Below are 26,987 nucleotides of genomic sequence, written 5' to 3'. Positions count from 1 at the left end.
ACATTGTTTTCTCTATCACTAAGAAATAATACTGCAGAAGTTAGTTTTAAATAGGTTCATTATGTTCCATCATTTGGGGATTTCCCTCATATTGAATATTTACTTGTATACTAATTTTCAACATGGGAAATAATATTGGGATAATTTTTGTGGAAAAATCTCAGTTGAACTGTCAGATTATTCCTTAAAGATAAACTTCTAGAAGGGGAAAATAAACATTGATCTTTTAAGGTTATACCTTCCCGAGGGGAACATCACACTCTGGGGACTGTTGTGGGGTTGGGGGAGGGGGGAGGGATAGCATTAGGAGATAGACCTAATGCTAAATGACGAGTTAATGGGTGTAGCACACCAGCATGGCACATGTATACATATGTAACTAACCTGCACATTGTGCATATGTACCCTAAAACTTAAAGTATAATAATAATAAAATAAAAAAGAGTGAATTCACATTCTCAAATATGTATAAAACATTCATAAAAACTGACCATATATTAGCCTGCAAAGGCAAACTTAACAAATTTCATAAAGATAAATAAAAACAGCAATCTCAAAAAAAAAATAAGGTTATACCTTCCTGGATCTTAATTTTGATCTCCCCCTCCCAAAAGAGTAAGTGGGGGGTGTGTTTTACACACACACACACACACACACACACCCCTTTTGATTATCTTCGCATGTGTTCCAATGGTTCTGATTTCGTCAGGAACACCCACAAATCTTAGCTAGGAACACTGTTCTATTTTCTACTTCTGTCTTCCCCTTCCTCATCATTTTAATCTCTAATTTCCTATTTGTTATACCTTCTCAAATCCATCAATCATATTACTCATCAATTACCTATAGCACCAATTCTGTTCTTTACTGTTTGTAGTGCAGCTTTTCATTCTATTATATCTTTAGCTTCTTTGCATCCTTCTTAATCTTACTAACTTTCTTATCTTCTTAATCTTACCTTTTCATTTTACACCCTTGTCATTTTCATCGCAGCATCTTCTCTTCTCCCGGCTTTTGCTCTTGTTTTATGGTGGCCATGCCACTTTGTATCTTGATAAGGATGCCAATTTTATTTCTAAAGATTTTTTTGTTTGCTACATTATTTTCATAGGTTCACACTTCTAGCTAGTTTTGTGGATGTTATTCAATTTCCATTGTAGTTTTCTCTCATATTCCAACTGTTCAGAGAATCAAAGATTCTAATTAATATTAAATATTCCAATTAATATGTTAAAAATAGAGTTGAGACTATTCAGAGAATCAAAGAACTAATGAGGGTAGGAGATTGTATTTTAGACCAGCTTCCTGAATAGCTTTTGGAGGTCAAATGAGCATGCAGTTAAGATCTGTCCAACATGGGACAGTATGACTATGGGTCCAGTGTTTTTGCTAGAGGATCTGCATGAGTGTCCTTTCTTTAGGAACTTTTCCCCATGCAAGCTGCAGACATGGAGTGGCACCCTGACCCTGGCAGTTCTGCTCCTTGCTAATTTGTTCATTCATGTGTATTTCCATCAGAGTTTCCCAATGCAATAATGGCAGGCTGAGTAGCCTCTGTTGTTAAGCATGCCAATTGCTGCTTATTACCTTTCCTTCCTTCCTTCACTCCCTCCCCTCTCCTCTCTTCCCTTCCTCTGCCCTCTCTCTTTGCTGTTCAGGCTTAAATCTCTTCAAGCTCAGGAGGATGCCCGCCACAGAAACACAGATCAGAGGAGCTCAGAGAATAGGCGGTCAGAGCCTCGGAGCTTGGAGGAGCGGAAGTGTGAGCAGTGGAACTCACTCAAGCAGAATTCAGACCAGCAGGACACAGAAGCCATGTCCGATTATAAGAAACAGCTCCGAAACCTGAAGGAGGAGATAGCTGTTCTGTCTGCTGAGAAAAGTGCACTCCAAGGAAGGTCAGACAAACTCTCAAAGATCTTCTCATTTAGGCTCTTTTTGCTGAGTTAAGGGATCGGGGAGGGGGAAATAAGTAAAATGATAAAATGATACCCTGAACCAAAACCTCAGCAATCTGCCAAGCTTTGAATTGTAAAGGGATTGTTTTCTTAACTGCACCCCTTCCAGAGAGAGAAAATACCTCCTGAGTTGCCAGCACTTGGACACTAATTAACTTTGGGCTGAGAGATATGGAGAAGGAAAGTTTTTTTTTTTTTTTTTTTTTTGAGACAGAGTCACGCTCTGTCACCCAGGCTGGAGTGCAATGGCATGATCTCGGCTCACTGCAACCTCTGCCTCATGGGTTCAAGTGATTCTCCTGCCTCAGCCTCCCGACTAGCTGGGATTATAGGCATACACCACCATGCTCGGTTAATTTTGTTTTTACTTTTAGCAGAGATGCGGGTTCACCATGTTGGCCAGGCTGGTCTCGAACTCTTGACCTCAGGTGATCTGCCTGCCTCCACCTCCCAAAGTGCTGGGATTACAGGCATGAGCCACCACGCCCGGCTATAAGGAAAGTTCTTTGGCTTGAAACCAGATTTGTGCAGGCCTATGGTGCAAGAGGTGGTACCCTCATGGAAAAAATGTTCTGTAATATGAGGGGTCATTTTCTCTGAGGCCTGGGAGTCCTCTCTCCAGGGATACTGTCCATTTCACTGCAGGGTATTTCCCTTTTATATCTGACTTTGATGGCATGTGTAGGTGAAGTGTTCTTGTGAAATCCCTTTCTACTTATGGACAGATTTTAAGACAGGTCATCCAGACAGTGTTAAGTAAGGACAAAGTAGGTGTTTCTCTGGAGTCTCTGCATTTCCCTTATTCTTTTTAACAACCCCCCTCAAGCCCCTAATGTGTTTTGCTCCAGGCTATGAGAGCCCCCATTCCCATTCTCTAAATGTCACCACAGTCTTTAATTTTGGGGAATCATTCTGTCAGTGTTGTGTTTGTGTCAACTTGTATTGGCTTCCAAGAACCTATTCTGTGCCTGTTTGACATGGTGGTAGTATATACACCATGGGAATTGGAAAACACCATAAGTAAGTCTTGCCTTACCCAACCCAACCTCCCTGACTGTTGTACTCAGTTTTGCAGTACCTTTTGCCAGGTAGTTTCGTCTGTAAAACCTCCCTTTATGGAGACCCGTTTACTTCAGGCTAGCTAGTCTGATAATTTACTTCGTACTTGAGGGCAATATAACTTTTTACTGATACAGTAGTTTACAATATACCCAGTACTTCCACATGTATTTGCTCATCTGACCTTCCAATCCCCACCTCCACCCTAAAATAGGGCAAAAGTTATGTATGTGAAAACTGGGAATTCCAGCTACGTGGGAGGTTGTGGTGGGGAAGATTGCTTGAGCCCAGGAGTTCTAGACAAGCCTGAGCAACATGGCAAGAACTCATCTCTAAAAAAAGTTAAAAAAATGAATAAATTAGCTGGGTTTGCCTGTGGTCCTAGATCCTCTGGAGGCTGAGGCAGGAGGAACTCTTTAGCCCAGGTGTTTGAAGCTGCAGTGAGCTATGATTGAGCCAAGGGATTTTTGGAAACCAGTCAGTAAAGGTTCTGGCCCAGTTTTCGTTACTTTGGGAGAGTGTGTTTAGCCATTTGGCTTGTTTGAAAATTTCTTGGACATGAGTTTCCACTTTTCCAGACACATTAATGTAGATCAACAGGTTTTACTGATGATAGCAACTTGTTCAGCTAGGAGATAATCTAGAGCTCATCTATTTCAAAAACCATTCCTGCTAGTGAGCCTAAAGACTTTTCTAGCAACGATAGACTTGCACCAGTATTTGCTAAGGCCAGTATTTGCCAGTATTTCAAGGGAGGTGGTTAAGTTCCCGTAGTGATTTCATGGTAAGTAAAACCTCCCCAACGGGCAAGAGTTGCGATAGTTCCCACAACTCTGGCCACAATAAATCCTAGGGTCCTTTTTCTTCTAGAATGGGATTCTAGATTGGAAATTATGTTCAGGACAGTGATTGGGGTGGGAGCTATTGTACCCGGAGTACAAACATCATAATGAAGAGAATTATGAAGATAGAATAAAGCCAAAGCTTGAAAGGAGTTTAAATAATTTTTAGCAGTGCCACAAAGCCATAAGAGCCCAGGAGTGGCAGCCAGGTAATATGGTGTTGATTGGTTTGATTAAAATGTTGGAAACAAAGGAAAGGGGCCTCATGACAGTTTTTGAGAGGCCCCATATGAGAGGAAAAGTCATGGTAATGTCCCAACTGGTTGGGTGAGTGGGGGGCGCAGCGGTGGTGTTCAAAACCAGGGAAGCATATGTGCAATGGATAGGATATAAGTGGCATGATGGTTTTTTCCGACATTGGTTATATCATTCTAGTAACATACATGAGTGGTATTAGGAGTGCAAGGGGTGGTGTATACTGGAGGCCTTACTATACTGGTTTGTTTGAAAGGCTTAAAAATGGGCAGTGATTAGACAGATTCAGAGTTTTGTTGTAAGAGCCTAAGGCCTCAAATGGGTTAATGTTACCCACAGGAGTACCATTATAACAGGGTGTACATCCTAAAGTAACATTACAAATTAAAGAAGTTCCAATGATATTATAAGTATGAATGGTGGGGGGAGTACTAAGATTACACGAAGGTGGAGATATTTCCCATTTTACCAGCATGGAGAGAAATGGTTGGGGTAGGAAGGTGTGATAAGAAGACTTCCTCAGCCGCAATTAGATTTACCCAAGGCTCATCCATAGAAAAGGAAAAGACAGGGGGCTGGAAGGACTCAAGGCCCCAGCAGTCATCTAGAGGATGACTTTGAGAGGCTTGGTTATAATCGAGGAATAAAGTTAGAGGTGCGTGTCCTTCCCCTTGTCCTTGTTCTGCAGAACCCCCTTGTCAGGTATGTTGGTGAGGTTGTGGCTGTGATGGCTTAGGAGAAAGAAGTGCCCCTCTGTCACAAGGGAGGGAGGGGCACTCATTTTTCTGATGATGCTCTTGTTTGCAATGAGAACAGGGTCCTAGGGGTGGCTTGTAACCTGGAGGTTTTGGACATTTTCTTCTCTAGTGTCCTGGATTTCTGCAGTGATGACAGGCCCGTGTTCTGTTAGTGTTATGGGGACGAGCCTTGGCTAATGAAAAAGAATGTGCCAATGCTGTCTCCATGTAATTAGTGTGGTGCTGGCATTTTTCCTCCTCCAATGGAACTGTTTTTGTTTTGGATATTTCCTCATGATTATTGAAAATCTTAAAGCCTACATTTAATAAAGTAAGAAAGGGAGTTTGTGGGCCATGCTCTAATTTTTGGAGTTTTTGTCTGATGTCTGGGGAAGTCTGACTTATAAAATGTATGGCCAGAATTGATAGGCTGTTAGGGATTTGGGGGTCAAAACTTGTGTATTTATGCACGTCCTCCACCAGTGTAGCCTGGAAAAGGATGAGGCTCTCAGATGGCTCCTGAGTGATTTCTTGTAATTTAGAAAAATTAACAGGTTTTATTACTGCCTTTTTCATTTCTTCCAACAAAAAAGAGATCATATAATGTCATCTGCCCCTGCCTCTCTTTGGGCCGGCATCAGCGGCCCGGTATTGCCAATTGGGTTCTGGGTCAGGGACAGCTTCTGCCCCGGCTTTATCATTGTTAGGATTATGAACACGAGCTTCATCTGCCCAAGCTTGACCATATGCGTGACCTTTCTTCATGGGAACAGCAAGAAGTTAATACCGCAAATATATCTTGCTAGATTCAATCAAAGGCAATAGCTGAAGCCTAAAATTCTTGAATGAACTTAGAGGGATCCAGGCTAAATGAACCCAAACTTGGATTAAATTTGTGAAAAATCAGACATTGGAAAAGGGACATGAACTTGGATTGCTCCTAAATCTCCATTAGCTACCTCACAGAGAGGCAAAACATTTTGGGATTTTCCGAGGACTCTGTACTAGTGGTATATGTAACTCCTGTGTGAGTATCTGACAGGGATAAAGTATCTGGACATGGAGATGTTTGATTAGGGGATGGAGCAGATGGGGAGAGTGTAGGTAAAGCAGGAGCAGGCTGAGGACAGTGTGATAGGCAAAAGGGTCATCTAAGACACCAGACTTGAGGAGGGAGGAAGTTTCTTGGAAGGATACATGAAAATTTTTATGTAATTTTGAGTTTTGGGATAAAGCCAAAAAGACCTGAACATATGGGATAAAGACAAAAAGACCAGAACATATCCTTTTTGAGGGTCTGGTAAAATGCATCTACTTGTAAAATAATATTGTGATGCAAAGTTCCATTAATAGGCCAATTTGATGTATTAGGGATTACAAAAGAAAAGTATATGCTGCTTTTTGAGCGTTTATGGGTCAAAATTGGACTGATTTTTAAGAACGCATGCATTCTGGAGATGTATAGAAATTCTAGTTGCTTATAAATTTTTGGGACAGAAGTCTGGTACCAGATGCTGGAGTCAGATAATAGGGAAGTCTAATCACTTCTGAATTCCTCAGATAAGGAGTTTTGCCTCCGGATGGTCGGATTCATTGGCCACCAGATGATCTTTGCTTTACTTAAGAAGCAAATCAGAGGATTTCCCTGGCTGATTCTCGCTCACCAACAGGTCCTCCAGGAGCCGGTCTCCCAGCCCTGCCCCTCGCAGCCGTAGCTGCAGCCGCAGCAGATCTGCCAGCCCCTCCACCGCTGTCAAGGTCAGGAGCCCGTCCCCAAACCGCTCCAGGCTGTCCAATGTGGCGCGCAAGGCTGCCCTCTTGTCCCGGTTCAGAGATTCCTATTCCCAGGCCCGCCTGGACGCGCAGTGCCTGCTGCGGCGCTGCATCGACAAGGCTGAGACCGTTCAGCGGATCATCTACATCGCCACAGTGGTATGTGACGCCTGCGGGACTCCCGGCTCCTTAGGGCAGCCGGGAGACAAGTTCTGTAACGTGAATGGAACAACTTACAAAGACTAGTGGATCCTGAGGTCACTGAAGTGGGGGAGATTCCAGTCTCCCCAACTGTCTCCTTCCTTCTCTTTCTTCCTCCTTCCCTTTCTTCCTCCTTTCCTATTTCCTTCCTTCCTTCCCTGTTCCCTCCATCCCTCCCTCCCTCCCTCCTTTCTTTCCTTCCTCTTTGTTTCTTCCCGTCTCTCTCCCTCTCTCCTTCCTTCCCTCCCTCCCTGTTTCTTCCCGTCTCTCTCCCTCTCTCCTTCCTTCCCTCCCTCCCTTCCGTTCTCTTTCCCTCCCTCTCTCCATCTCTTCCTCCTTCTTTCCTTCCTTTCTCCCTTCTTCCTCCACTGTTTCCTTCCTCTCTCTCCTTCCTTCCTTCCTTCCCTTTCATTACAAATATTTGAGGGATGAATCATCTTCACAATCGATAACTATTCATATATATATGAATAGTTATATAATATTTATTTATTTAGTTAGTTATATTGACCAGGCATTTGTTTAAGAAGTATCCGTAAACGCAGGACTATCTCAAATGGGTTTATACAAAGTAGATTTGCACTGTACCTTTTGTCTAATATGAGCATATGCACACACAGTGGATATATTATTGCTAATGGCTGTCATTTGGTTTACTTTAGTTCTTAAACAAATGAGAAGGCTGTGATTGTATTAATGCTTCTGTTTGTTTAATTAAGAGTAGTTATTAAAACTGCTTACATATCAGCTATTTGAGTATGGCAAATTTTAAAAGTGCACATATGTATCCTTAATTTCCAAAACAAATATGTTTGTTCTATGGGTTAGTGTCATGCTAAGATACTGAGAGTTCATGAGGAGAATTGTTAAATATTAAGAAACAAAAGAAAACATTGGTATGAGAGCAGAATTACCAGAAATACTGAACTTTATCCTGTATTTATTCATTTAAATCAGGGTTAGCAAACCATGATCTATGGACCATATCTGGACCTGGCTCATATTTCTAAGAGAAATACTACTGTCTGAAAGCTAAGAATGTAAGAATGTTTTTAGATTTTTAAAGGGTTGTAAAAAAAAAAGACAGAAACTGTATGTAGCTCAACATGCATACAATATTTGCTGTCTGGCTCCTTATTGAAAAACGTTTGCCATCCCCTGGTTTATATAATTAAGAACCACTTACTGAGTTAGTTAAAGCTCTGTCAATGTACAGACCACATCTTCCTTGCATAACGGAGTTTTCCCAATGCTTACCACACCATAAGCATTTAATAAATATTTGTTGAATTAACATATGCCAGGACACATGTCTGAGTCTGGATATGTGTTTATAACATAAACACTAGACTGATAATTTTCTCTTATTTCTTGACCAGTAATGTGATATTGCTATGGGCTTATAGCAGGGGATTTATTTCCTTCAATTTCTGCACTGTCCTGCTTCCTGCACTCAGAATTTCTAGAATAATAGTCTAGAATAACTGTCTTGATGTTAGTGAGCATGGATTATTATATGTTTATGTACTTTTCAAAGTTAGAGATGTATTTTCTTCCAGACTAAAAATGTTTTTGATCAACTGTGTTTAGTTATCAGAAGACCAATATGATGTTGAAGCTCGGATTCTTTCTAATTCCTTGTTTTGGATCTCTTCACCTACCTCTTTTCACCAAATAAATTTGCTGCATTTTTATGTGCAGGAGGCTTTCCATGTAGCAAAAATGGCATTCAGACACTTCAAGATCCGTGTGAGAAAATCGTTGACACCATCTTACGTGGGGTCGAATGACTTTGAGAATGCTGTCTTGGATTATGTCATTTGTCATCTTGATCTATATGATTCTCAAAGCAGTGTCAATGTAAGTGTTGAGTCTTTTATTAGGACTGGTTTGCTGCTGCTGCTGCAGTTTATATTGAGTACTAATAACTCAGAAATCCATCCAGTATTTAGTATTAATTCTATGTAATGAAAAAGAAGAAAGGAACAGCATTCAATTTACTTGGTAGCACCTGCCATTATTGACTGTTTCTTCCTTAAACATATTATAGGGAAAAATTGTCTGAGTTTCTTTAGATAGGCTGTTATGATCAGGAGATGGAATATCATAGTTCTTAAGAGCAAGGATTTTGGGAAAAGTAAGTATGGATTTGCTTCCTGACTCTGACACTTACTAGCTGTGTGATCTTACACATTTACTTAATCTCTGTATGCTTTAGTTTTCTAATCCTTAAGTGGGAGTAACAATGTTCATTACTCCATAGAGTCATTGAGAGCATTAAATGAAAGAAAGTAGGCAATTTGCTTAGCACAAGACATGGCACATAGTTAACACTCAATAAAAGCAAACTATTAATAATGATTGTTATGGATTATGAACAATTCAGAGTTCTGTGTTGGCACATCATACCCTTGCCCAGAATAGAAAAATAAGGATATGATAAATAAAAGCCACAGAAGGTTTTTTTCCTTGCTTTTTTAGGACTCTCTTGGCTTTTACTGTGTCATTTCTAGTCTGTGTCCTCTTTCCTTCTTCCCTGTGAATGGGTGGCAACATCTTTCTCCTTTTAGCACATTCACTGTTTTTCTGCTTTAACTTGTTTTGGCTCACATTCTCTTTTCCCACCTCCCATCAGTCCTAATATTCTTAGGATGTCAGAGTGTTTTTGTCACAGGCTGGTAACAAAGTGATGCCATCTTTTGTTTTTCAGGATGTGATCCGAGCCATGAATGTCAATCCCAAGATTTCATTCCCTCCTGTCGTTGACTTTTGCCTTCTCAGTGACTTCATCCAGGAGATATGTTGCATTGCCTTTGCAATGCAGGCCTTAGAACCACCCCTAGATATTGCATATGGGGCAGATGGAGAAGTTTTTAATGATTGCAAGTAAGAGACACAGGAGCAGAAGCTAAGGGATTTATCATGAATACATTGTCTTGTCTGTTTCCTGAAAACAATTTAGGGAAAAGAACTCTGGGTGGGGAAATTAACAGACACTACCTGATTTTCAGGCCCTACCATATACTTCTCTGTACTCCAGGGCAGGACCCACTCCTAGAGTTATTTTCCATTGAACATATTGGTCTTTGGGAGAGAACTAATGAGGACTTGGAGCCTATCTAGAACACTTTTTTAAAGATGCTCTATAAATACAAATGTGCATTACTTTCTATTGGTTTTTATTGCATTACTCAGGCCAGGCTTCTCAAAGTATGATGTGTGGATCACCTGCATCAGAATTACTCAAGGTACTTGTTAAAAATACACATTCCTGGATTACATTTTCTGACATTTTATGCAGTAGGTCTAAGACAGGGCTCAGGAATCTGCAATTTAACAAGCACCCAGGTGTTCCTTGTGCACACTAATGTTTGAAAATTAATGCTCTTGACTCTTTTGTCTAGGACCAATAGATTGCTACCAACTTTTACAGGATAAATATTCCCCTTATAAATTAAAATACATTAAACTAATTTAAAACATTGTATTGTGATTTCTTGAGATCACAGGGTATAGCTGGAGATTATCTGGGAAGAAATCAAGCTAGTGGTTAAGAACACAGGCTCTGGCCTCAAGCTGCTTAGGTTCAAATTTCAGCTTCATCACCTATTAGCTGTATAATGTTAGGCATGCCACTTAATTTTTCTATTTCTTAGTTTCTTCTCTATCCAATGGTGGAAATAATAATGCCTACTTCCTAGGGTCGTAGAAGGTTAGTTGAGATAATTCAGACAAGGCACTTAGGATGCTGCCCAGCATGAAGTGGGTGCCCAGGAAATATTCACTCTGGGTTTTTGTTCAGGTTGTAAAGTTATGCCCAGCATTCCTGAAAGCTTGTTGATGAGGGAGGATGGATAGTACCACTCAGAATCTTTCACTTTCTTTCACTTATGCAAATCACAACAATAATGAACTTTCCAATTGCCTTATAGCATGTCATATTTTCTTGCCATTGTCTTGCTTCTAGTTTCTCCAACATGGATCAACTCATGGAAGAGCTGATACTAGGACATTACACTGCAGTTGGGTCTTTTTGGTTCCACAGAGCACATTATCTTCATTTGTCTCCCTTTATTCCTTTCTCCTTTAGAGGATGGAGAGTGCCATTCAGAACCATTCACCGTTTTAGTTTATGGAATCTGCACATGTCAAAGACTTCTGTAGGGCCTCTTGCTGACATGCCTTTAACCAGAGGGAATGTGCAGCTTCTAGGGCATTCTCTGGCCTGTGTGCCTGGACATCTGTGCAGCTGGAATTGGATTTTCTAACAATGATTGGATTTAGTTCTACTTCTAGAACTTCACAGAACAAGGCTAACCCTTTTTCACCCTGGCAGCCTTTTGTACATTTGAAAGCAATTACTCAAACCCTCCTCCTTCTGGCCTCAGGGCTTCAGGGTTTCTTCATATGAAGTAGATTTGGGACTTCTTGACAAATAGATTCATTGTCTTGTTCTTGATCTGTGCACCTTTTAAAGAAAGCGAACTGACCGGCCTAGAGGGACTAACACCCTTTTTATTCTTATTCTCCATTAATTCAGCTAACTTACGGTAGTTTTTCTTTCTTTTTTAGCCTTCTAACAGTGTTTATTCATTTTGAGTACAACTGAAACCTGCTGTATTTTTCTTGTACTGTGACTAAACCATATATCTCCTCTATTTGTGAAAATGCTTTTTAGGCTCAATTATAGGACCTCATATTTATTCACATTTTATTTTATCTTAAGTTCAGCTTATTGTTCCAGCCTGTTGAGCTGTTTTTAATCAATGTCATCTTTTTTTTTCCTAACCACCTGCATCTTTGAGCATGTTTTCTATATTTCATACAACTCATTCATAAACATGATGACTTATCATGGGATTGAGAGAGAGCCCTCAGCATCTTCCTTCAGGTTTCTGTCGATCCATTAATTACCCCTCTTTGGATATGATCATTTAATTAGTTTCCAATCCACCTACTTAAGTTAATCATCCTCCTGTATTTCTTTTATTTTGTCCACAAAGACAGCATGAAAAATTCTATGGGAAGCCTGATGGGACTTCAGATGCTAGTCTATGTCTTTAGAATTCCCCTGAATTGCAACTCTTGTAATCCTGAGAAGAGAAGGAATACAATTAGTTTGACACGATTTGGTCTTAGCGTATCCGTGCTGGGTCCCAGTTATCATTAGTTCCTATTCTGAGAGGCCACAAACATTCTTAAATAACAGAATTTGACCTATATTTACTCAGATCTGAGCATAATACAAAATGAGAATTCACACTGATGTTTTCCCCTAGATATGCTCCATAATTGCTTAACTTCTCTTTCTTTTTTTGTATATTGAAAACAGATACCGCCGCAGCTACGACTCGGATTTCACTGCTCCCTTAGTCCTCTATCACGTGTGGCCTGCTCTCATGGAGAATGACTGTGTCATTATGAAGGGAGAAGCTGTCACCAGGAGAGGGGCTTTTGTACGGTGGCCTTGCATAGTGACAATTCATCCCAAGTGTTTGATTCACAAGTTCGAGAACATTTATAAACCCAGAGATTCTATAAAAGATGTTTATAAAGAGTTGATAAGATTTCATACAAAGGAGAGGTCGGAGATGATCTCAAGAAGAACTGATTCTTTTCTTTGATTCTTCCATAATTCTGCATAATTTCCTGGCAGTAATTTCTTTACTTCTTGCTTTATTTAGAAGATGGAATCAGTCATATTTACCTCCTCCATCTTAGAATTATTATGATATTTTAAAAACAAAGCCCTTTGAAGTTATCTTGTAGGAGGATTTCCATAATCCTAAGCACTTAAAATCAATTAACTCTCAGGAAACGATTTGCCAAATTTTTACTGACAATTCTCTGTTTTGGGAAACTGCCAATGTGCCCTGTTTTTCTCTCCTTGGTATGATATGTATGGAGGGGAGGGATGGAGACAAAGAAGGCAGAGGAGGTGGGAGAGAGGAACCAATCAGTTTGGGAAGGTCGCTTCCTATATCCATTGGTTATAGAATGTTTTGAACCTACAGAATGTTAAATACTTGAACAGCCTTTAAAATGGAGTCTTAGGTACCGTATGTGAGCATGTGGGTGTGTACGTGTTGTACTGGGGATTGGGTGATGGAACTGGTAGTGCTTGGATATTCTGCATAGTTTATGTTATGTAGTTTTTACCCCTGCCTTTCCTAGAAGGAGTTAAATGAAGCCCCTTAGTCCAGGATGATGCCCACAGCTGGCTGATCTCTGTTCCTGTTCTCCTTGAACTGAAGAATAGGGGAAGTGCTTTATGGCAGCTTTCACATATACAGTGGAGAAGGGGAATATTTTATTTTGAAAGAACTGAAGAAAAGGGGTTTTGTAGCTTAAAAATCCCATTACAGTGAATACTATCTTAAAATATTTTGTTCCATAAATGTTGAGCCCTTAGCTGGGCATGGTGGCCCACACCTGTAATCCTAGCACTTTGGGAAGCCAAGGCAGGAGGGTTGTTTGAGGAGTTTGAGATGAGCCTGGGCAACATAGTGAGACCTCATCTCTACAAAAAATAAACAAATTAGCTGGGCATCGTGGTGCATACCTGTAGTACCAGCTACTTGGGAGGCTGAGGAGGGAGGATTGCTTGAGCTGGAGAGGTTGAGGCTGTGTGAGCCATAATTGTGCCACTGCACTCCAGCCTGGATGACAGAGTAAGATCCTGTCTTTTTTTTTTTTTTTTTTTTTTTTGAGATGGAGTCTCGTTCTGTCGCCCAGCTGGAGTGCAGTGGTACGATCTCAGCTCACTGCAACCTCCGCCTCCCAGGTTCAAGCGATTCTCCTGCCTCAGCCTCCTAAGTAGCTGGGATTACAGGTGCATGCCACCATGCCCAGCTAATTTTCATATTTTTAGTAGAGACGGGGTTTCACCATGTTGGTCAGGCTGGTCTCAAACTCCTGACCTCATGATCCACCCACCTCAGCATCCCAAAGTGCTGCGATTACAGGCATGAACCACCACACCCGGCCTGAGATCCTGTCAAAAATATATATATATATTGAGTCCATAGAAATAGAAATTGGGTTTTATTGATCCAACAGCTACACATGTTCTACAATAAAACATACTTCTTGCTCCTACAGCAGTCACACTCTGTTAAGAAGATCTTATCTGTTGCACAGTTTGGAAAGGAGGGAGAAGAAATACCCATTATTCTTATGTTTTACATCAAATAGCCATTGCCTTTTAACTTCCTTCTTCTCTCCAATCAAGCATATGAGGAACATTTGTCCAAGCTTAAACCCTAAAACAAAATAATAGGAAGTTCTTCCTAAAAGAAAGAACTTGGAAAAGAAAGGGGTTGAAGTAGGGAAATTTCAAGGATTTTACCAGTAAAATCTCATTTTAGTGAATATAGCTTTCTTCTTATTCATTTAGTTAGAAAGCAGATAGGCAGTAGTGGTGTTTTATTCATTCATCCAATGATATTTATTTATTCAATAGTTATTTATGACCCAAACACTGTATTTATGTGCTAGAGATTTAGCAATAAATAAAACAGATACAAATCTCTACCCACATGGAGCTTACATTCTCCAGCACTAACAAACTCCTGTGTAATTTCCAATAGCTTACTCATAAAAACATTCTACTGGCATCAAACACCAGAATATCCCAAGGTTCATTGTAATGGGATTATATTTAAAAAGTACCTGAAGTTACTGCCAAATATTGGGCAGCTATAGGAGGTGAAAGGAGTGTAGCTTGTGCAGATGATCAGTAATGGGCAAGTGTAATCACATAAGTAAAACTCTTATTCTGTGGGATATGCATGTTGTTTTGAGCCATGACAGTTTTCACAAACTCCTGATTATGTCTCTCTCTTTCTCTCTCTTTTTTAAGTGGAATTCGGTGCGATCTCTAAGTCGTTGTCGAAGCAGGAGTTTAAGTCCCATTTGCCCACGTAGCCAAATTGGTTTAAACACGGTACATATCTATCTAATCATTTTTACACAAAATTCATCTATGGTTGGCTTTTTTTTTTTTTTTTTGCTTCAGCAGTACAAAAGAGGTGATTATAAGTCTACAGGTGGAAAGAGAACCTGTTGCAATAAGGCTAGCTCCAAATTGATTTTTATACTACTGTGGGCTAAATAATTTATTATTCTAGAAAGGAGTAGAGTTTTATCTTTCTTTCTTAGTTCAAGGAATAGTAGATTTTATGTATTTCATAGTTTTATTTTTATCTTGGATGAAATGGGCTATTAGAGATCAGATAGTGGACTGAAGAGTGAATGGGATACCATAGTCAACTGATCTTGGCACAAGTCCCTGGTTCCTCTAGAAATTTGTGTATGAGTTTAGAGAAATTACTCAAATGGTCTGGATTTCAATACCTTATAAAGGGCATTGCAGGTATTAATGTGTCCTCAACTTCAAATTAGAAAAAATAAGGTTTTTGTGTGTGTATTAGTTTTTGGAAAGATTGCTAATACTTCTGTTAAAGAAAAAAATAACAGCAAAAACATCATGAAAACTATGAAGATAACATCCCTAAAAACATTATTATGGGCTGGGTAGGGTGGCTGACACCTGTAACTCTAGCACTTTCAGAGGCTGAGGTGGGAGTATTGCTTGAGCCCAGGAGTATGAGACCAGCTATGGCAACATGGGGAAACATTGTCCCTATAAAACAAAACAAAAATCCTCCCCAAAATTAGCTGGGTATAACAAAAAATTCCCCCCCCAAATTAGCCAGGCATGGTGGCATGTGCCTGTAGTCCCAGCTACTTAGGAGGCTGAGCTGGGAGGATCACCTGAGCCCAGGGAGGTCGAGGCTGCAGTTAGCCGTGATTGTACCACACTGCACTCTAGCCTGGGTGAGAGAGTGAGACCCTGTCTTAAACAAAACAAAACAAAACTCCCCAAAACATTAAAAAAATTATGATTCACCACTATTCATTTTTTCAACACATATTTAATCAGTGCCTTTTGAATACAGGGCTAGACCAAGACATGTGGACACCAAATAGGCTAACAATGTGCTGTTCCTCCAAATAATAATTATTTAAATATTTGTCCAACCTTGTTTAGAGAGAGTGGTAGAGAAGGAGAATCACATCCGGCAACCCTACACACTTTTCTGAAATTGTCTCTAGCGTGCAGCTGTAGCCCTAAAGTTGCAAAACTTCCTCAGCAAAACAAAAACAAAACCAAAAACCCCTGCAGTTGATGAAACCCAGCTTCCTTACTGACTTTTTTCTTTTTTATTTTATACTTTAAGTTCTGGGTTACATGTGCAGAACATGCAGTTTTGTTACATAGGTATACACGTGCCCTGGTGGTTTGATGCACCCATCAACCAGTCGCCTACATTAGGTATTTCCCCTAATGTTATCCCTCTCCTAGACCCTCACCCCCAACCCCCGACAGGCCCCAGTGTGTGATGTTCCCCTCCCTGTGTCCATGTGTTATCATTGTTCAACTCCCACTTATGAGTGAGAACATGTGGTGTTTGGTTTTCTGATCTTGTGATAGTTTGCTGAGAATGATGGCTTCCAGCTTCATCAATGTCCCTGCAAAGGACATAAATTCATCCTTTTTTATGGCTGCATAGTATTCCATGGTGTATATGTGCCACATTTTCTTAATCCATTCTATCATTGATGGGCATTTGGGTTGGTTTCAAGTCTTTGCTTTTGTGAGTAGTGCTGCAATAAGCATATGTCTGCATGTGTCTTTATCGTAGAATGATTTATAATCATTTGGGTATATGCCCAGTAATGGCATTGCTGGGTCAAATGGTATTTCCAGTTCTAGATCCTTGAGAATCACCACACTCTCTTCCACAATGGTTGAACTAATTTACACTCCCACCAACAGTGTAAAAGCATTCCTATTTTTCCACAACCTCTCCAGGATGTGTTGTTTCCTGACTTTTTAATAATTGCCGTTCTAACTGGTGTGAGATGGTATCTCATTGTGGTTTTGATGTGCATTTCTCTAATGACCATTGATGATGAGCATTTTTTTCATATGTCTGTTGGCTGCATAAATGTCTTCTTTGGAGAAGCGTCTGTTCATATCCTTTGCCCACTTTTTGATGGGGTTGTTTGTTTTTTTCTTGTAAATTTGTTTAAGTTCTTTGTAGATTGTGGATATTAGCCCTTTGTCAGATGTAGAGACTGCAAATATTTTCTCCCATTCTGTAGGTTGCCTGTTCATTCTAATGACAGTTTCTTTTGCTGTGCAAAAGCTCTTTAGTTTATTAGATCCCATTTGTCAATTTTGGCTTTTGTTACCATTGCTTTTGGTGTTTTAGGCATGAAGTCCTTGCCCATGCCTATGTCCTGAATGGTATCGTCCAGGTTTTCTTCTAGGATTTTTATGGTCCTAGGTCTTACATTTAAGTCTTTGGTCCATCTTGAGTTGATTTTTGTAAAAGGTGTAAGGAAGGGGTCCAGTTTCAGTTTTCTGCATATGGCTAGCCAGTTTTCGCAACACCATTTATTAAATAGGAAATCTTTTTTCCCCATTGCTTGTTTTTGTCAGGTTTGTCAAAGATCAGATGGTTGTAGCTGTATGGTTTTATTTCTGAGGCCTCCGTTCTGTTCCATTGGTCTATATATCTGTTTTTGTACAAGTACCATGCTGTTTTGCTTACTCTAGCCTTGTAGTATAGTTTGAAGTCAGGTAGCGTGATGCCTCTAGCTTTGTTCTTCTTGCCCAGGATTGTCTTGGCTAGGAGGGCTCTTTTTTGGTTCCATATGAAATTTAAAGTGGTTTTTTCCAATTCTGTGAAGAAAGTCAGTGGTAGCTTGATGGAGATAGCATTGAATCTATAAATTACTTTGGACAGTATGGCCATTTTCATGATATTAACTCTTCCTATCCATGAACATGGAATGTGTTTCCATTTATTTGTGTCTTCTCTGATTTCCTTGAGCAGTGGTTTGTCGTTCTCCTTGAAGGGGTCCTTCACATCTCTTGTAAGTTGTATTCCTAGGTATTTTCTTCTCTTAGTAGCAATTGTGAATGTGAGTTCACTCATGATTTGGCTCTCTGTTTGTCTGTTATTGGTGTATAGGATTGTTTGTGATTTTTGCATGTTGATTTTGTATCCTGAGACTTTGCTGAAGTTGCTTATCAGCTTAAGGAGGTTTTGGGCTGAGACGATGGGGTTTTCTAAATATACAATCATGTCATCTGCAAACAGAGACAATTTGACTTCCTCTCTTCCTATTTGAATCCCCGTTATTTTTTTCTCTTGCCTGATTGCCCTGGCCAGAACTTCCAACACTATGTTGAATAGGAGTGGTGAGAGAAGGCATCCTTGTCGTGTGCCGGTTTTCAAAAGGAATGCTTCCAGTTTTTACCATTCAGCAAGTATGATATTGGCTGTGGATTTGTCATAAATAGCTCTTATTATTTTGAGATATGTTCCATTGATACTTAGTTTATTGAGAGTTTTTTAGCATGAAGGGGTGTTGAATTTTATTGAATTTATTGAATTTTTCTGCATCTATTAAGATAATCATGTGGTTTTTGTCATTGGTTCTGTTTATGTGATGGATTACGTTTATTGATTTGCATATATTGAACCAGCCTTGCATTCCAGGAATGAAGCCAACTTGTTCATAGTGGATAAGCTTTTTGATGTGCTGCTGGATTCGGTTTGCCAGTATTTTATTGAGGATTTTTGCATTGATGTTCATCAGGGATATTGGCCTGAAATTTTCTTTTTTTGTTGTGTCTCTGCCAGGTTTTGGTGTCAGGATGATGCTGACCTCTTAAAATGAGTTAGGGAGGATTCCCTATTTTTCTATTGTTTGGAATAGTTTCAGAATGAATGGTACCATTTCCTCTTTGTACCTCTGGTAGAATTCAGCTGTGAATCCGTCTGGTCCTGGACTTTTTTTGGTTGGTAGGCTATTAATTACTGCCTCAGTTTCAGAACTTGTTATTGGTCTATTCAGGGATTCGACTTCTTCCTGGCTTAGACTTGGGAGGGTGTATGTGTCCAGGAATTTATCCATTTCTTCTAGATTTTCTAGTTTATTTGTGAAGAGGTGTTTATAGTATTCTCTGATGGTAGTTTGTATTTCTGTGGGATCAGTGATGATACCCCTCTTATCATTTTTTATTGTGTCTATTTGATTATTCTCTCTTTTCTTCCTTATTAGTCTGGCTAGCAGTATTTCTATTTTGTAGATTTTTTTTAAAAAAACCAGCTCCTGGATTCATTGATTTTTTGAAGTGTTTTTAATGTCTCTATCTCCTTCAGTTCTACTTTGATCTTAGTTATTTCATGCCTTCTGCTAGCTTTTGAATTTGTTTGCTGTTGCTTCTCTAGTTCTTTTAACTGTGATGTTTGGGTGTCAATTTTAGATCTTTCCTGCTTTGTCTTGTGGGTATTTAATGCTATAAATTTATCTCTAAACACTGCTTTAAATGTGTCCCACAGATTCTGGTAAGTTGTCTTCGTTCTCCTTGGTTTCAAAGAACATCTTTTTTTTTTATTATTATACTTTAAGTTTTAGGGTACATGTGCACATTGTGCAGGTTAGTTACATATGTATACATGTGCCATGCTGGTGCGCTGCACCCACTAACTCGTCATCTAGCATTAGGTATATCTCCCAATGCTATCCCTCCCCCCTCCCCCCACCCCACCACAGTCCCCAGAGTGTGATATTCCCCTTCCTGTGTCCATGTGATCTCATTGTTCAGTTCCCACCTATGAGTGAGAATATGTGGTGTTTGGTTTTTTGATCTTGCGATAGTTTACTGAGAATGATGATTTCCAATTTCATCCATGTCCCTAGAAAGGACATGAACTCATCATTTTTTATGGCTGCATAGTATTCCATGGTGTATATGTGCCACATATTCTTAATCCAATCTATCATTGTTGGACATTTGGGTTGGTTCCAAGTCTTTGCTATTGTGAATAATGCCGTAATAAACATACGTGTGCATGTGTCTTTATAGCAGCATGATTTATAGTCATTTGGGTATATACTCAGTAATGGGATGGCTGGTTCAAATGGTAATTCTAGTTCTAGATCCCTGAGGAATCGCCACACTGACTTCCACAATGGTTGAACTAGTTTACAGTGTAAAAGTGTTCCTATTTTTTCCACATCCTCTCCAGCACCTGTTGTTTCCTGACTTTTTAATGATTGCCATTCTAACTGGTGTGAGATGGTATCTCATTGTGGTTTTGATTTGCATTTCTCTGATGGCCAGTGATGATGAGCATTTTTTCATGTGTTTTTTGGCTGCATAAATGTCTTCTTTTGAGAAGTGTCTGTTCATGTCCTTCGCCCACTTTTTGATGGGGTTGTTTGTTTTTTTCTTGTAAATTTTTTTGAGTTCACTGTAGATTCTGGATATTAGCCCTTTGTCAGATGAGTAGGTTGCAAAAATTTTCTCCCATTTTGTAGGTTGCCTGTTCACTCTGATGGTAGTTTCTTTTGCTGTGCAGAAGCTCTTTAGTTTAATTAGATCCCATTTGTCAATTTTGTCTTTTGTTGCCATTGCTTTTGGTGTTTTAGACATGAAGTCCTTGCCCATGCCTATGTCCTAAATGGTAATGCCTAGGTTTTCTTCTAGGGTTTTTATGGTTTTAGGTCTAACGTTTAAATCTTTAATCCATCTTGAATTGATTTTTGTATAAGGTGTAAGGAAGGGATCCAGTTTCAGCTTTCTACATATGGCTAGCCAGTTTTCCCAGCACCATTTATTAAATAGGGAATCCTTTCCCCATTGCTTGTTTTTCTCAGGTTTGTCAAAGATCAGATAGTTGTAGGTATGCGGCGTTATTTCTGAGGGTTCTGTTCTGTTCCATTGATCTATATCTCTGTTTTGGTACCAGTACCATGCTGTTTTGGTTACTGTAGCCTTGTAGTATAGTTTGAAGTCAGGTAGTGTGATTCCTCCAGCTTTGTTCTTTTGGCTTAGGATTGACTTGGCAATGTGGGCTCTTTTTTGGTTCCGTATGAACTTTAAAGTAGTTTTTTCCAATTCTGTGAAGAAAGTCATTGGTAGCTTGATGGGGATGGCATTGAATCTGTAAATTACCTTGGGCAGTATGGCCTCATTATTTACCCAGTAGTCATTCAGGAGCAGGTTGTTCAGTTTCTATGTATTTGTGTGCTTTTGAGTGAGTTTCTTAGACCTGAGTTCTAATTTGATTGCTCTGTGATCTGAGAGACTGTTTGTTATTATTTCCATACTTTTGCATTTGCTGAAGAGTGTTTTACTTCCAATTATGTGGTCAATTTTAGAATAAGTGCTATCTGGTGCTGAGAAGAATGTATATTCTGTTGATTTGGGGTGGAGAGTTTTGTAGAGGTCTATTAGGTCCACTTGGTCTAGAGCTGAGTTCAAGTCCTGAATATCCTTGTTCATTTTCTGTCTCATTGATCTGTCTAATATTGACAGTGGGGTGTTAAAGTCTCTCACTATTATTGTGTGGGAGTATAAGTCTCTTTGTAGGTCTCTAAGAATTTGCTTTATGAATCTGGGTGCTTCTGTATTGGGTGCATATATATTTAGGATGGTTAGTTCTTGCTGCATTGTTCCCTTAACCATTATGTAATGCCCTTCTTTGCCTCTTTTGATCTTTGTTGGTTTAACGTCTGTTTTATCAGACATTAGGATTGCAACCCCTGCTTTTTTTTGCTTTCCATTTGCTTGGTAAATATTCTTCCATCCCTTTATTTTGAGCCTATGTGTGTCTTTGCACGTGAGATCAGTCTCCTGAATATAGCACACTGATGGGTCTTGACTCTTTATCCAGTTTGCCAGTCTGTGTCTTTTAATTGGGGCATTTAGTCCATTTACATTTAAGGTTAATATTGTTATGTGTGAATTTGATCCTGTCATTATGATGCTAGCTGATTGTTTTGCCCATTAGTTAATGCAGTTCCTTCATAGTGTCAATGGCCTTTACATTTTGGTTTGTTTTTGCAGTGGCTGGTACCGGTTTTTCCTTTTCATGTTTAGTGCTTCTTTCAGGAGCTCTTGTAAGGCAGGTCTGGTTATGGCAAAATCCCTCAGCATTTGCTTGTCTGTAAAGGATTTTATTTCTCCTTTGCTTATGAAGCTTAGTTTGGCTGGATATGAAATTCTGGGTTAAAAAGTCTTTTCTTTAATGAACGTTGAATATTGGCCCTCACTCTCTTCTGGCTTGTAGGTTTTCTGCAGACAGATTCACTGTTAGTATGATGAGCTTCCCTTTGTGGTTAACCCAACCTTTCTCTTTGGCTGCCCTTAGCATTTTTTCTTTCATTTCACCCTTGGTGAATCTGACGATTATGTGTCTTGGGGTTGCTCTTCTTGAAGAGCATCTTTGTGGAGTTCTCTGTATTTCCTGAATTTGGATCTTGGCCTGTCTTGCTTGGTTGGGGAATATCTCCTGGATAATAACCTGAAGAGTGTTTTCCAACTTGGTTCCATTCTCCCCATCACTTTCAAGTACATTTTCAGTCAAATGTAGATTTGGTCTTTTAACATAATCCCATATTTCTTGGAGGCTTTGTTTGTTCCTTTTTATTCTTTTTTCTCTAATCTTGTCTTCTCTCTTTATTTCATTAAGTTAATCTTCAATCACTGATATCCTTTCTTCTGCTTGATCTATTTGGCTATTGATACTTGTGTATTCCTCACGAAGTTCTTGTGCTGTGTTCAGCCCCATCAGGTCATTTATGTTCTTCTCTACATTGGTTATTCTAGTTAGCAATTCGACTAACCTTTTTTCAAGGTTCTTAGCTTCCTTGCATTGGGTTAGAACATACTCCTTTAGCTTGGAGTTGTTTGTTATTACCCACGTTCTGAAGCCTACTTCTGTCAGTTCATCAAACTCATTCTCCATCCAGTTTTGTTCCCTTGCTGGCTATGAGTTGTGATCCTTTGGAGGAGGAAAGGTGTTCTGGTTTTTGGAATTTTCAGCCTTTTTGTGCTGGTTTTTCCCCATCTTTGTGGAATTATCTACCTTTGGTCTTTGATGTTGGTGACCTTTGGATGGGGTCTTTGAGTGGACATGCTAATCCTTTCTGTTTGTTTCTTTTCCTTTTAACAGTCAGGCCCCTCTGCTGTCAGCCTGCTGGAGTTTACTGAAAGTCCACTCCCAACCCTGTTTGCCTGGGTATCACCAGTGGAGGCTGCAGAGCAGCAAAGATTGCTGCCTGTTCTTTCCTCTGGAAGCTTTGACCCAGAGGGGCACCTGCCAGATGCCAGCCAGAGCGCTCCTGTATGAGGTGTCTGTTGGCCCCAGTTGGGAGGTGTCTCCCAGTCAGTATACACAGGAGTCAGGGATCCACTTGAGAAGGTAGACTGACCCTTAGCAGAGCTCGAATGCTGGGCTGGGAGGTTTGCTGCTCTCTTCAGAGCCATCAGGCTGGGACGTTTAAGTCTGCTATAAGCCCCTGACTGGGGCTGCTGCCTTTTTTACAGAGATGCCCTGTCCAAAGAGGAGCAATCTGCCAGTCTGGCCACAGCAGCCTTGCTGAGCTGCAGTGTGCTCCACCCAATTTGAACTTCCTAGCAGCTTTGTTTACACTGTGGCTGTAAAACCGCCTACTCAAGCCTCAGCAATGGTGGACACCCCTCCCCGACCAAGCTTGACCATCCCAGGTAGATCTCAGATTGCTGCTGTGCTGGCAGTGAGAATTTCAAGCCAGTGGATCTTAGTTTCCTGGGCTCCGTGGGGATGGGACCCGCTGAGCCAGACCTCTTGGCTGCCTGGGTTCATCGCCCCCTTTCCAGGGAAGTGAATGGTTCTGTTTTGCTGGTGTTCCAGGCGCCACTGGGATATGGGGAAAAAAAAAAAAAAAAAAGCCCCTGCAGCTAGTTTGGTGTCTGCCCAATTGGCCGCCCAGTTTTGTGCTTGAAACCCAGGGCCCTGGTGAGGTAGTCACTGGAGGGAATCTCCTGGTTTGCGGGTTGCAAAGACCGTGGGACAAGCGCAGCATCTGTGCCAGAGTTCCTCAGGCTCAGACCCTCACGGCTTCCCTTGGGTAGGGGGGAACATTCTCTGGCCCTTTGCACTTCCCAGGTGAGGTGATGCCCCACCATACATTGGCTTGCCCTCCATGGGCTACACCCTCTGTCCAACCAGTTCCAATGAGATGAACTGGGTTCCTCAGTTGGAAATGCAGAAATCACTTGCCTTCTGCATTGATCTCGCTGGGGACTGCAGACCAGTGCTGTTTCTATTCGGCCATCTTAAATCTACTCCCCCTTACTGACTTTAATGAGCATCTATTGTGACTCCTGCATGCTCCTTATCATACATTCTTTCTGGATCTGATGGATGCTAGATTTGGGAGGGACAGAAAAATGACAAAAACATGTTATCTTCTCTGAATAGGTCTTAATATAGGAAGATCACGAGACCATGTCCTTTGCAGGAACATGGATGGAGCTGAAGGTCATTATCTTTAGCAAACTAACACAGGAACAGAAAACCAAATACCTTTCTCACTTATAAGTTGGAACTAAATGATGAGAACACATGGACACAAAGAGGGAACAGCAGACACTGGGGACCACCAGAGAGTGGATGGTGGGAGGAGGGAGAGGATCGGGAAAAATAACTAATTGGTACTAGGCTTAATAACCAGGTGATGAAAATCTGTCCAGAAATCCCCCATGACAAGGTTTTACCAATATAACAAACCTGCAGATGTACCCCTAAACTTAAAAAGAAAAATAAAATATAGGAAAGAGAAAGATTATTATGATTTAAACAGATTAGCTGAATGTGATACAGTCAACAAACCAATACATCTATAATATGATACAATATGATAGTCAATAAAAGAAGCAGAAAGGGCTAGAGTCATCAGATGAGATAGAGATTCCTCCCAGATTTGGTCATGAGGAAGGCATTCAATGGGGTGGTAGTATTTAATTTGGTGTTTTAGAATGGGTGGAATTTCAATGGGCTAGGAAATTGGGAAGGAATATTCAGGTGAAGAAAATGACCTAAAAAATGATAGGGAAATGGAAAAGTCATGCATCTGGCACAATCCTTTTGCTCTTAGAGATTTTCATATAGCATCATTATCTTTTTTCATGAATAAGTATTTATGGTAAGTAAAAGCAAAACAATAGTGCACTTAGTAGACTGGTAAATAAAAAGGAAACATTGGGAGCATGATACTGAGAGAACCAGAATTCCTCTTTCTGAGAGGAAATGGCATATAAGAAGAAAATACTGTTAGACAGTTATTGTGCAACAGCCATGGCAAATTGTAACTCCGGACTCCCATCAAAAGGCTTATTCATGGGCAATGTCCTCTGTGAGAATCCCCTATACCTTCTCTTTCTTTCTCATGTTGTGCTCAGAAAGAACACATTAATTTAAACTTTAGATGAGAATAAAATCTAATCTCAAAGGTATCACTGCAGTTAACTTTCTGTCTGTTTCCATCATCCTCTTGCCACAACAAAACTGGGTATACCTGCAAAATAAAATACAAATATTTTTGGTTAGTCGGGTTTATTTTTGCCTATGTGGGGGTCTTGATTCATCCAGAATGGATTCAATCTTTATCAGCATCTATTTATCTAGAGTGTTTGAAAGCTCAGAGCAAGGATGATGCTTGTAGCCAGTTACGCCTGACCGGCTATGTCACTGACTTGTGGTTCCAGTGCAGTACCTTCTACTTAGTGAAAGTAAAGGTGAGATTTGAAAGATGAAGATTTTCTGGTTGCCTGGTGACCCTTCTTAATAGAGCAGAGTTTATGACTTATAATTTTTATAAAGGATCTCCCAGAGATTATATCATCATTTTAGCTTTAATTTGTGAGTTTTAATAAATATTTTTATTTTCTGGAAAGCACTGAATTCAGTATGGCTGCTCTTAGGCTACTGAACCCAGCTTTTAACTAATAATATAATTTAAACCAATACTTCAGAAGTCTAAAAAGAATCACAATAGTCAACCTTAGGTGAAAAATCATAGTGCTAAAGTGCCTCAGAGCAAGCTATTTGGTTGGTTTTAGGGACAAAAATATGTCAAAAGAATTCATCCTTTGAGCTCCGTCTACTGTGTAATTCACATTATTCTTTTATATTTTCCAGATGTCTCGAAGTCGGAGTCCTTCTCCAATAAGATGTGGATTGCCAAGTAAGTGGGATTAGTTCAGATGGATCAAATTTTCTGCTTTTTAATACTCCTTCTAGTACTTAGCACTGAGCAGCAAAATGAATGCTTTGCTTCCTAGAGAGCATCTTTTTCTTACTCCTCACACCTTTCATGTCTGGGCCTCTGGCTGATGGTACCCAGGCAGGTCCCATGGGTCATGTAGAAGGAGCTTCCAACCAAGAGGCTTCATTGCCATAAACCTAGATTAACCGCCTCTTTCATTTAGGTGCTTCCAAAAGAAAATCGAAGAAAGTGACCATAATAATGAACTGTCTATTTTTCTCCCTAGGATTTTAAAAGCACCAGACCTGCTCCTTTGACCCAGTGCGTGGAAACAGCTGCTTTCTCCAGTGCCGCCATCTGTCTTCTGTGTCTGCCTCAGACCTCACTTAAGATAATGTCAAAAGGCAATTCTGTGTATCACCCCACACAGAGAGTTAAATGTTTTGGCTTGGCGCATTTGTAACTTTAGATATATTGCATTCTATTTTATTTTATAGATACTAATTCCATTAATTTCATAAAAATGATTGTATAGGCATTTAGGATCATATTCATTCAAAGCAAAGTCCGTTACAAAGGTTCAAGATTTCCATCTCAAAACACTAGGCTCTTTTATGGGAACTATGTGAACTGAAGTGGAAAGCATTTAACATGCTGAGGCTAAAAGAAAAGATGAATCATTTTAGTTTGCAGATGGATCGTAAATATAATTGTTGGTATCAGCTTTAGCTCAAAACCAATATTAGGTGTTTTAATTTCCTTTTAAGGTTTGGAAGACAGCCCTAATCTCAGGTTGGGGAGCTCATGTTAGTAGCAGTGACTTAAGGCTAAGTGTAGAAGATAATTTAAGATACATTTTCTTTATATATTAGCCAACAAATTATATTTATTGGTTGGCTTGCTTTTCCGTTCTGATTTTGAGAGTGCCCAGTTTGGTTTAGTTGACTAATGAATGTCAAAGCTACTTAGTTGAGAGAATTTCCTTGTTCATAAATGTAGAGCAGTGATTTGGTTAGAAGCCAGTTTTGAGATAAATGTTAATT

The 26,987-nt window shown here is 39.9% G+C and overlaps 1 protein-coding gene across 11 annotated transcripts in view; it reads left to right on the top strand.

Moving 5' to 3' along the window:
- SPATA18 (spermatogenesis associated 18) overlaps window positions 1–26,412 on the top strand; it is a 45,425-nt gene extending 19,013 nt beyond the window's left edge. For 5 of the 11 annotated variants that reach the window (XM_517297.6, XM_024356158.3, XM_003310378.5 and 2 more), the window contains 8 exons: window positions 1,659–1,898; window positions 6,522–6,783; window positions 8,527–8,685; window positions 9,536–9,711; window positions 12,158–12,281; window positions 14,687–14,770; window positions 25,878–25,923; window positions 26,231–26,412. In XM_517297.6, coding sequence (XP_517297.5) covers window positions 1,659–1,898; window positions 6,522–6,783; window positions 8,527–8,685; window positions 9,536–9,711; window positions 12,158–12,281; window positions 14,687–14,770; window positions 25,878–25,923; window positions 26,231–26,238 — 1,099 coding nt within the window. In that variant the 3' untranslated portion in view covers window positions 26,239–26,412. Of the gene's footprint in view, window positions 1–1,658; window positions 1,899–6,521; window positions 6,784–8,526; window positions 8,686–9,535; window positions 9,712–10,020; window positions 10,074–12,157; window positions 12,332–14,686; window positions 14,771–25,877; window positions 25,924–26,230 lie in introns of all 11 variants that reach the window. The other 6 variants (XR_010156611.1, XR_010156609.1, XR_010156612.1 and 3 more) reach the window with 3 other exon arrangements.
- Window positions 26,413–26,987: the final 575 nt, after the last annotated feature.

This window comes from Pan troglodytes, chromosome 3, assembly GCF_028858775.2.
Source record: "Pan troglodytes isolate AG18354 chromosome 3, NHGRI_mPanTro3-v2.0_pri, whole genome shotgun sequence".
NCBI classification, from domain to species: Eukaryota; Metazoa; Chordata; class Mammalia; order Primates; family Hominidae; genus Pan; species Pan troglodytes.
Note: the sequence above shows the minus strand (reverse complement) of the source record. Positions and strands in the feature narration are given on the sequence as shown.